At 39.1% G+C, this 12,073-nt stretch overlaps 1 protein-coding gene across 1 annotated transcript in view; it reads left to right on the top strand.

The window, feature by feature from the left end:
- The window catches only part of LOC124644768 (plexin domain-containing protein 2), a 53,189-nt gene that overhangs the window by 35,390 nt on the left and 5,726 nt on the right, over window positions 1–12,073 (top strand). The window contains exons 3-9 of the mRNA XM_047184298.1: window positions 15–167; window positions 4,203–4,273; window positions 4,716–4,844; window positions 5,492–5,684; window positions 6,529–6,735; window positions 7,781–7,932; window positions 9,034–9,106. Of these exons, the coding sequence (XP_047040254.1) occupies window positions 15–167; window positions 4,203–4,273; window positions 4,716–4,844; window positions 5,492–5,684; window positions 6,529–6,735; window positions 7,781–7,932; window positions 9,034–9,106 (978 nt within the window). The remainder of the gene's footprint in view (window positions 1–14; window positions 168–4,202; window positions 4,274–4,715; window positions 4,845–5,491; window positions 5,685–6,528; window positions 6,736–7,780; window positions 7,933–9,033; window positions 9,107–12,073) is intronic.

Below are 12,073 nucleotides of genomic sequence, written 5' to 3'. Positions count from 1 at the left end.
TCTGTTCTCGACAGATGCAGCTGCGGCCACGGTGATGTCCGTAACGCAAATCCCGCTGCTGGGAGTCAACGGCTCCGGGATTCTTCACGTGAACCTCACGGGACATATTCCCGGGAACCTGACGGACTCACTGCCTAAAGTCAGTGACCCCATCGTGCCTGATGACAGTGAGTGTCTACTGTTTTATAATCATCATCATCCTCCTGCCCTTTTCTCAATTTTATTTAGGTTCAGTGCAGCATATTTTCTTCTTCCATACTCTTTTATCAGCCGTCATCTGACAAGTACCTAACATTATTTCTAGCCATGTATTATAATATACCCTTGCTTTTAAGTAACCTTGTCTTTTCGTCCCGCTTTCAAACTACTACTTCTGACAGGTAGCCAAGGGTCTGAAGAATGGTTCAATCCAAGAGCGGAAAGAAGTTCCTCCTGTACCCTCTGGCTAAGTTATTAATATTTCCTTGGAAATTTATTTCTGTATGTACCTGGATATATAGTCTACGTCACTAGGACATAGTAGGGTAGCGTAGCTTCCTAACAGAGAAAGAATCTTTCTTATCGGTTCCGTAGTTTCAGAGTCTTTACTACAGTTAAAAACTATTATATAGGTACCTACAGATTGCTGTTATTCAAAGCAGTGAAAGTGTAATTGGCCTTGTTAATAGTTTGATTGATTAATGTTTCATAATATTTTCATTACTTAGTAACAATGTGAAATTACGAGTTTCTTTTCAGTCATTAAATGATCAACTGACAGTGTTTGACAACTAATTTTATGGATATGATAGTTGATCCTAACCTGTTGGGGCAAAGACCCCTTTAAATACATATATTCTTTCACCACAAGTCGATCTGGGTCATTATAACCCCTTCTATACGCTAAATACTGCTTTTTCAAAGCGTTTTTATCGCCTCTGCCTTTATTTACCCCTGTCGACTGCCAGTCTAACCACTTGCAGCTGTGCTGAGTACCTACCAGTGTTTTTCAAGGAGCGACTGCCTATCTGACCTCGTCAACCCACTTATTTGGTCATCCCTTACTTCGAAAAAGACGTAATTGTTCTACAGGATAAAGACAAGAAATTGATGAGAACTAAAAAAAACTCAAACTAAAAAAAACGTTTATTCAAATTAGTCTCATAAATAGGCACGTTTTTGACAATCTATGTCAAAAACAAAAGACAACCCCCAAAACCCTTCACCACTTCTTATGTATTTTTGCTGGGAATAAGAAGTGGCGCAACAAACTCCCCAGCAACACATGTCTGTCTATTAGGATAGAAGAACCAGATTTATAAAGACTGTTACTGTTACAGCCTTTTCATCGTCCCACTGCTGGGCACAGGCCTCCTCTCACATGGAGAAGGATTGAGCGTTAATCACCACGCTTGCTAAATGCGGATTGGTGATTTCAGACTTCATAGTCCAGGTTTCCTCAAGATGTTTTCATTCACCTTTTTATCAGCCATTGGTGTCTAAGATATACTTAGAGAGTACATACAAACTTAGAAAAGTTGCATTGGTACTTGCCTGACCTGGAATCGAATACGCGCCCTCATACTTGAGAGGTTGGTTCTTTGCCCACTAGGCCACCACGACTTTTTTATAAAGACTAGATACTGAAATATAATGTTCAAATTCAATGATTTTTCCAATTCAAAACATAATTGAAGGCTACTTATTCAGTCGATAAAAAGTGAAATCAGGCTTTCTCGACGTGATGTGGAAAATTGGCTGATTAGCAACGGTAGCTATAGCGACAGCAATCGGAATTCAATAGATTTGATTATACTTTGATTTGTTGGTTTTAAGCTGAGAAGATAATAGTGGATGATTTAATTCCTTCAGTCTTTTCCTAACATGTTGGGGTCAGCTTCCAGTGTAACTGGATGTAGGGGCATCATCCTCATCATCATCATCATCATCCTCCGAGCCTTTTTCCCAACTATGTTGGGGTCGGCTTCCAGTCTAACCGGATGCAGCTGAGTACCAGTGCTTTACAAGGAGCGTATGCCTTTCTGACCTCCCCAGCCCAGTTACCCCGGGCAACCCAATACCCCTTGGTTAGACTGGTGTCAGACTTACTGGCTTTTGACTACCCGTAACGACTGTCAAGGATGTTTAATGACAGCGGTTTAGGGTAACTAAAGAAAAACAATTATAAAATTGTAACGAGTATCTAGATGGCAATTGGGGAATCCATATGAAGATACTTCTAATTTGATTCTTGTTTGTTCGCGGCTACATATCTATAGCTACGCACACCTCTAAACAAGGAGGAATTAAAGATGAGCGGAGGTGCCATAGACTTGTAGGTCCGGCGCGTTCTTCTGCGTCAAATACGCACATGATCAAAACAATCAGTAACGAGTGAATTAACGAGGCGTTTGAGTTCCTTGAGACGTCTTTCGAAGAATTTTGGTTCTACAAAAATGGGCGGGTTACAAAAAAGGCATTTTGGTTTCTTTCTTAAGAGACTTTCCGTTATGATGTCACCGCTCGTCGTATTTTGTTCTCCATGCGTCTAAGTCGTATTAAATGTAGTACTTAGTCGGGAATAAAGAGCGAAACAAATGAATTATATACGAGCATACCACACTCTTAAATAGGCGAATGAGACACGCCTCATTTGAATACCTTATTAATTGCTTTAACATATGCGATATGACATCATAAGGAATTAAATAACAAGTTTGTATTCTATACAGGCTACTATACTATTGGCTAGCTTCTCCCAGGTTCACGCTATCTCCTTTCTAAATTTCAACTTAAACGGTTCAGCCATTCTTGAGTTATAAGTAGTGAAACTAACACAACTTTCTTTTATATACATAGATATATCTTATAGATATATAAGATTTGTTCTTACACATTATGCAGATTTATGTAGCAACCGTGTAGTTTCATCCTCATCATCCTCCGAGCCTTTTCCCAACTATGTTGGGGTCGGCTTCCAGTCTAACCGCATTCAGCTGAGTACCAGTGCTTTACAAGAAGCGACTGCCTATCTGACCTCCTCAACCCAGTTACCCGGGCAACCCGATACCCCTTAGTTAGACTGGTGTCAGACTTACTGGCTTCTGACTACCCGTAACTACTGTCAAGGATGTTCAATGACAGCCGGGACCTACAGTTTAACGTGCCATCCGAAACACAGTCATTGGTGTCTAAGATATACTTAGAAAGTACATACAAACTTAGAAAAGTTGCATTGGTACTTGCCTGACCTGGAATCGAACCCGCGCCCTCATACTCGAGAGGTTGGTTCTTTGCCCACTAGGCCACCACGACTTTTTAGCAACCGTTTTTGTAGCAACCGTGTAGTTTCTGTAAACAAAATGGCGTCTGGCATCGAGCCAGACCATCGAAGAGATGTATTAGTGTGTGAAAATAAATTGTTATATGTAGTGCAACGGAATGTCATGATTTAGCGGAAAATTGTCTTGATACGCAAATTTTGATGTTTATGAAATGAGATGGTATAAAAAGTACTCACTATATCTATACTAAAGTTAAAAAAGATTTTTTTGCTTGTTTCTTTGTTTGTACCGTAAAGGTTCCGAAATTGAACTGACATTTAAAAAATGTAAAAAAAATGAAAATGAAAAAATCATTTATTGCTAGTATGATTACAATAAAGGTTACGCTCTAGATTCTACACTAGGATTCCTTGTGTTGTACGACCTAGGATCCACGATCCGTTCAAAAATTTAATTCTAGAACTTAAAACCTTTACTAGAACAATCAACATAATTTGAGTGTTTGTGTGTGTGTGTGTGTGTGTGTGTGGAGTGTGTGTATGTGGGGTGAATGTGTGGTGTGGTGTGTGTACTGTTGTTTTGAAAAACTCTATCACTGTTTGACAGCTACACTATTCCCGAGTAACAAAGGCTTTTCAGTTAACTTGAAGAATGTCCTTCCTTCACAAAGGTGAAACTGAAACAGCTAGTTTTTAGGGTTCAGTACCCAAAGGGTTAAACGGGACCCTATTGTTTTCGCTCCTCTGTCCGTCCGTCCGTCTGTCACCAGGCTCGTGATAGTTAGAGAGCTGAAATTTTCACAGATTATGTATTTTTTTTTGCCGCTATAACAACAAATACTTTTAGCTAGAATTGAATAAATATTTTGGGGGGCTCGAACTTGTCCGGTTTTTTTCTAAATTACATTGATATTCATTAATTGATCTTTTTTTGTTTCAGATTTCACCGACATCTTCAAAGAAACGCCTGAGAGGATCAAATCGGAGGAGAACCTTGCTAATTTGACCTACGTAAGTTTTTATTGATTTTGGCTTTTAATAGTTTACTATGGCAACTTGGTTGGTGGTGCATCAAATATGCTATTAAATAGACCATATAGACTGTACCAAGTAGAGCCTGCGGTTTTATGCGCTCATAGAATCAGCTGATTGGAAAAACCTGGGCAGTGTCTTACATGGAGCGACTGCATATCTGACATCTACAACCAAGTTATCCGGCAACTTAATAACCCTTGATAAAATGTAACTTATATATTTAAAAACCAGCTTCCGCCCGCGGCTTCGCTGTCAACTCTACCTCTGTACCAAATTCTATTAAAATCAGGTTTAGACGTGAAAGCGTAACAGACAGACAGACAGAGTCACTTTTACATTTATAATATTAATAGGGATGAATAAATAAACCTATCATACCATGTTAGACTGTAACTAATAAAACGGCATATAATTCCAGGATCACCACAACTTCTACAACAGTTCGTTCATCGGCAACCAAGATTACTTCAGGGAGTACTGGGCTAACATCACCATCAACAAGGCCGAAGTACATCAGGTGCTCAGCAACTCGCATAGAAGGGCCACGGTCAGTGTGTTCTCATATTTATTTAATTTGATAGCTTTGTCTATTTGCATCTTGTTCAAACAGCTTCATTTAAAAAAAAAAAAAAAAAAAAAAAAAAAAAAAAAAAAAAAAAACAGTTCCTGAAATTAGTGCGTCCAAGCAAAAAACAAATAAATGATGATAGATATTGGACCCGAACTGGGGATGCAAGTATCTTGCAAGATTGCAACATGAGCCTTATTTCAATACCAACTGTTCCCCATGATTCTATGAGCGTCGCAAGGGAAATACTTTCCACTTCCCACATGGATAAAAGGCCTATACGGTATGCTGTATGCTACTACCATGTTAATAAGAATCATGCAGATCATGATCGTCAGATAATGTCATTTCTTCAGAGCGGCCTGAAAATAAGAACTTTTTGAAGGTCAAGTTAACAAAGGACAGCGATATATGACATTCTAACATTTATTTTTGGACACCAATGGCTGATAAAAAAGGTGAAGGAAAACATCTTGAGGAAACCTGGACTATATAGTCTGAAATCACCAACCCGCATTGAGCAAGCGTGGTGATTAACGCTCAATCCTTCTCCGTGTGAGAGGAGGCTTGTGCCCAGCAGTGGGACGATAAAGAGGCTGTAACAGTAATATTTATTTTTCCAACAGTCAATCCAGCTAAGCTTCGACTTCCCATTCTACGGGCACAACATTCGTAACGTGACCGTGGCCACTGGCGGCTTCATCTACACCGGCGAGCATGTTCACAACTGGCTGGCAGCGACACAATACATCGCGCCACTCATGGGCAACTTTGACACCACTCTCACTAATGACAGCAAGATCAAACTTTATGATGATGGTGAGTAATATAGTTATACTAGCTTCCGCCACCGGCTACGCCCGCGTGGTGTGTTGATAAAAAGTAGCCTGTGTGTTAATCCAGGGTGTGTAAATCACCTATCTACAAACCAAATTTCAATCAAATCGGTCCAGCCGTTTTTGTGTTTGAATAACAATCATACATCCATACATTCTCACAAACTTTCGCATTTATAATATAAGTAAGAAGTAAGATATAAGTAAGAAGTAGTTTATAATATAAGTAGGAAGTAGGATATAAGTAGGATTATCTGTCTAGCCTCTACCTGACTATGTTGAGGTTGGATTGAAGTGTAGGTGGGTGCAGCTGAGTACCAATGTTTTGCAAGGAGCGACTGCCTATCTGACCTCCTCAACCTAGTTACCCACGCAACCCAAGTTGACTGATGTTGATGAAGTTGCAATTATATTGTGAAGCTGTTTGCCAACTTTGACACAACTCTGACGAATGACAGTAGGATCAAACTGTATGGATCAAGATATACAGAACAAAAATAGGAAATCAAAACTATTTTTTCATACTATTAGAGTCCCTCATCCTCCGAGTCTTTTCCTAACTATATTGGGGTGGGCTTCCAGTCTAGCCGGCTGCAGTGCCTATCTGACCTCCTCAATCCAGTTACCCGGGCAACCCAGTACCCGTACAATACTATTAGAGTCCCTACAATCACTATATGTATTTGTAGTGGTCTAAACGTTTTTGTACTGGAGTCAAACCACTAATATAATGTTTTAAGTACCTATTTCATTAAATACCATACACATGTTTAAGAAATTACCTCCACAACTATGTAGACTAACATCTGAATTAAAAACAATTCCAGGTGAAAAGTTCTCCGCCTTCTGGGAGAACGTGACCCTTCAAGAGAACACGACGAAGAAGTTCACTTTCGCAGTCACCCTGTATAAGAACGGCGACATCATATTCGCGTACAAAGACATACCCATCGATGTGCAGGAGATCAACGACACTGAACACCCTGTGAAAGTCGGCATCAGTGACGCTTACCTTACTGATAAAATTGTTTTCTGTAAGTATACTAATAGTAACTTTAGATCGTGGTTTGGGAAAGAACTGTTTATGAACTGAACTGTGTTAATTTGCATTTGTGCAATATTTCAGGAGGTTGACATAAACTGCATAAGTAATCTATTAGAATTACAGTAGACGGGGAATAGCTAATATGCGCTGCTTTTTTTGTCATTTTAATGTCATAGTATTTCAGAAGTAACTCATTTTTGTGAATGATGGTTGCGTATGCTTTGTGTTTGCGCTTGTGTGAGGGCGCAGCACGGTTTTAAGGCCAGTATCATACGCGCCGAGTTTTAAATACGGCTAGGTGACATTGACGGATTTTTTTATTGATTTGGGTTGAGAATCATTAGCATAATTACGTCCTTAAATATTGCACAAATGCAAATCAACACCTTGTATGTTCGTTCCGTCTCCTGGTTCTAAGCTCAACTTATCCATCAATTTACAGCTTTTCGTCCGTTCTTGAGTTTTAAATACTAAGGGCTGGTTTTTCAATCTCAATCAAGTTGACATTGTACAACAAATATAGCGGTTTGACATTATTATCATCATACAAAAGCTGTTAAATAATAAAATATGTTCTACCTGAAGTTATCTGGCGATTGATTCGCTATTCGTGAATTCGTGTGTCAACAAATTGTATCTTATGAACCGTTATAGTTCGATAGTCTTCACACATGATTTATATAGTGGCCGCTGTAACAACAAACGTGATTTTTGGACGTTTCGTAGATAATCACTAGCGCACGCCAGCGGCTTTGCCCGCGTAAATTTCGGTTATATCGCGTTTTCAAGAGAATTCATCAAAAGCCCGGGATAAAAACTATCCTATGTCCTTTCTAAAGGTCAACTCTATCTCTGTACCAAATTTTACTAAAATTAGTTCAGTGGTTTAGACGTGAAAGTGTAACAGACAGATAGACAGAGTTACTTTCGCATTTATAATATTAGTAGGGATGATTTTTTGCTTATTTATGTTTTTTAGATCTTATTTTTTCTATAACACAATAAAAAACATATATTTTTTCCAATTTTTTCAGACGTTCGCCGCAAGACGATCTATGAGTATCACCGCGTGTCTTTCAAGGACCATTTGATCACGAACAACACCATTCTGAAGATGACTGCCTTACCCACCTGCTTACAGTACGATAGCTGCGATTCCTGCCTCAACCATGATACTGGGTTCAATGTAAGTATTTTTTAGGGTTTCGTACTCAAAGGGTAAAACGGGATCCTATTGTTTTCTCTTCTTTATCCGTCTACAAGGCTGTATCTCATGAACCGTGATAGTTAGAGACTTGAAATTTTCACAGATGATGTATTTTTGTTGTTGCTATAACAACGAATACTGAAAACCAGAATTAAAGAAATAGTTTGGGGGGTTTTCATACAACAAATGTGATTTTTTTGTCCGTTTTATAAATAATGGTACGGAACCCTTCGTGCGCGAGTCCGACTCGCACTTGGCTGGTTTTTTGCTTAGCTTTTTTGTAGTGTAGGTTTGTTTATGAAAGTTGTGATGGCCTAGTTGGTAAAGAACCAACTTATCAAGTATGTGTGTGTGGGTTCGATTTCAGGTCATATTTTCATACATAACATGACGACAATATATGACTAGTAATTAGTAGATGTTAATGTGGTATATCCTACAGGTGTTAGTAGAACAAAACTCCAGTAACGTCGTAGCTAATAAGTGTAATAGTGGACTGTATAAATTACAACACTTAGGAATGACCGAATTAACAAATTATAAGAAAATGAAGTAAGTGCGCGCTCGGTACGGTGGACGATGACGCAGTGCTTCTCGTGACGGCCGGCGCGCGCGCCAGCTGATCGAGCGCCCCCCTGCGCCCGCACGGGCAATGTGATGTTCTCAACATCACCTGTTAACTATTTATACGATATACTTTTTATATAATAATGAAATAAATGAAAAGGGTGTAAGTGTCAGTATGACGAGTGACAGAGAAGAATGAAAGCGGAAACTTATTACCCCCAAACCCCAAATAAAATTAGATACAAGGCAGGACAAGACAAAGAAGAAGACTTTTATATATAACTAGCGACCCGCTGCGGCTTCGCACGAGATAACACTATTTCCCCACTATTTAATGTATGTTATTATACATATAAACCTTTTTCTTTAATCACTCTATCTATTGAAAAAAACCGCATAAAAATCGGTTGCGTAGTTTTGAAGATTTAAGCGTAGAAAGGGACATAAGGACAGAAAAAGCGACTTTGTACTATGTAGTGACGATTAATAATTTGTTGTGTTTTACATTTACAGTGCACGTGGTGTCCGCAGATACAGAAATGTTCCAGTGGGACAGATAGAAACAAGCAAGATTGGTTGTTAAGAAGTAAGTACTTAAAAGAATACGCATATGTTTAAAGTTTTCAGAAATTGGTGTAATTGTGGCATCTCCGCTCTTTCTTTCTTCAATGAATTTAAGTTATTGTACAATGTATAGTACAAGCTAGTTTGCCATAAAACTTGTATACGAATCGGTTTGTCCACTCATTCAGCATTATATTGAACAAGTTCAGAATAACACTTCGAAACAACGCGTGGACAACATATTGTTCTGTTCATATATTTATTACTAGCTTCTGCCCGCGACTTCGTACGCGGATAAAGTCCCTTTTGCCAGCGACTACGGGGTCAGCAAAATCAAAGATCTGAACCGTCTGATATTGAATTTTAAGGGCCCGTTGACTTGAAAACAACGGAATACGCATAGCCATTAGAAACGTTCCATATATTTAATTTTTGTACTTCAACGGCAAAAGCACAGCAGACTAAACAAAACGCTGAGAACTGAACCGCAAAAGACGTGACCATAGGAATAAAAGTAGTGATTCTAATTAGTTCGCATTTAAGTTGTGTGTGGCAAAAATATTACACGTATTAATACGTTAAAAAACATTAAATGTTACTGAGATAACAAAGTCGTGATGACTTAGTGTAAGTCGTGGTGGTTTAGTGGGTAGAGAACCAATCTCTCAAGTATGAGCGTACGTCTTTGATTCCAGGTCTGGCAAGTACCTGCCAATGCAACTTTTCTAAGTTCCTATATGTACTTTCTACGTATAAACTGTAGGTTCCGGCTGTCATTGAACATTCTTGGCAGTCGTTATGGGTAGTCAGATGCCAGTAAGTCTGACCAGTTTTACCAAGGGGTATTGGGTTGAGCGGGTAACTGGGTTGTGGAGCTCAGATAGGCAGTCGCTCCTTGTAAAACACTGGTACTCAGTTGCATCGTGACTGGAAGTCGACTCTAACATAATTGGGACAAAGGCTCTTGAGATAATAACGACAATAATAATGAGATATAAGCACCGCAGGATATCTGAGGCTGATGACGGGGAGTAGCGACCCCGGTGGGCTATATATACTGAGTTCTCCAGGGAGAGTATACTGACCCCCATCTCCGGCCGGTCGGAGTGAACCATGACGGGGGTAGGTCTCACGCCTCTGGCTTGGCTTGGCCGTCCAGAGTGGAGTCGCTAGAGCAGGGTAAGTAGCCCTGCTCGGAGGATAGGTGCCTCGTGGTAAGTGACCCACAGGGAGCGCGTAATCTGCGTTTAAAATCCGCCGAGGTATCCTCACACTTCAGCCGCTCATATCCCAAGTAGTTTTCATCAACAGTTAGCAATGGTATAGCACAGAACCGGGGATTGACTTTTTTTTAACGACGTCCACCGGGGATTGTCCTCGGGTTCATTTCTATAGTGTATAAAGGAATAATCGTCGGTTTTGTTTCACCATTTCATTAAAGTTGTCTCAAAAGGGCTTCAGAGTGTTGGCTTCGGCCCCACGTTTGCCTCCCAAAAATTCGGAACTCTGTAGTCCCGAGGTCTGGAAGAGACATACAAAATAATGATGAGATATAACGCAACAAAGTCGGAGAGTGGGGGCTCGTGACGCCACGTCTAGGTATGTAAAATTTGTACTAAGCAGTGACTTAACACGAAATTCAAGTTATATCTTCGTTTTTATTTGTTTGTGAGAAGGAGAAAAGAAAAAATACGTGTCCATTATTTTAGGATTATCTAAAAGACGGACTAATTACTTTTTAGGGTTCCGTAGCCAAAATGGCAAAAACGGAACCCTTATAGTTTCGTCATGTCCGTCTGTCCGTCTGTCACAGCCGATTTACTCGGAAACTATAAGTACTACAGTGATGAAATTTGATGGGAATATGTGTTGTATGAACCGCTACAAAAATATGACACTAAATAGTAAAAAAAAGAATTGGGGGTGGGGCCCCCCATACATGTAACTGAGGGATGAAATTTTTTTTTTCGATGTACATACCCGTGTGGGGTATCAATGGAAAGGTCTTTTAAAATGATATAAAGTTTTCTAAAAAACATTTTTCTTAAAGTGAACGGTTTTTGAGATATCAGCTCTCAAAGTCGTAAAAAGTATGTCCCCCCCCCTCTATTTTTATAACTACGGGGTATAAAATTCTAAAAAAAATAGAGGTGATGCATGCTAATTAACTCTTTCAACGATTTTTGGTTTGATCAAAGTATCTCTTATAGTTTTTGAGATAGGTTGATTTAACTGTAATTTACGGAACCCTTCGTGCACGAGTCCGACTCGCACTTGGCCGGTTTTTTGATTCACCATACCTATTTCATAACATTCATTTCTATACATTTCAAGTGTAGTATTGCTCTTGAAGTTCCACATCAGGTGTTCCAGATCTTCGATGTATATACGTCAATAGAGAGTGCTTATCAGGTTGAACCACTTTTGCTAAAACGTCATATCTTTATATGCTATTGTCTAGCTGGGCTCCTGGAGTTCCACATCAGGTGTTTTAGATCTTCAATTTGTATAAGTCAATAGAAAGTGCTTATCAAATTGAACAACTTTTGCTAAAACGTCATACCTGTATATGGTATAGAGAAGCTGGGCTCTTGGGGTTCCACATCTTAAAATTTATTATCTCAGCTGAAAATGCTCATCATATGAAACAATTTTTGTCATGGCATCATTTTTGTATTTCTTATAGTTTTGTTGGTCTGTTGGTGTTCTGCATCAGGTCTTCAAGTTTCGAAGATAAATTATAGCCTATATGTTGACCAGGCTTAATACTGATACAACACAGAAAAAATCATTGAAATCCGTTCAGTAGTTCCGAAGATTAGCGTGTACAAACAAACAGACATACAGACATACAGACATACAGACAGAATTTTTTTTTTGGATTTGTGCTCCATTACTGTTTCTAAACCCCACCCAATTATTATTTTTTAAATATATTCAATGTACAGACACAGTTTTTTTACAGATTTATTATATGTATAGATTTATT

The sequence above is a fragment of the Helicoverpa zea genome, chromosome 31, assembly GCF_022581195.2.
Source record: "Helicoverpa zea isolate HzStark_Cry1AcR chromosome 31, ilHelZeax1.1, whole genome shotgun sequence".
Lineage (NCBI taxonomy): Eukaryota > Metazoa > Arthropoda > Insecta > Lepidoptera > Noctuidae > Helicoverpa > Helicoverpa zea.
Note: the sequence above shows the minus strand (reverse complement) of the source record. Positions and strands in the feature narration are given on the sequence as shown.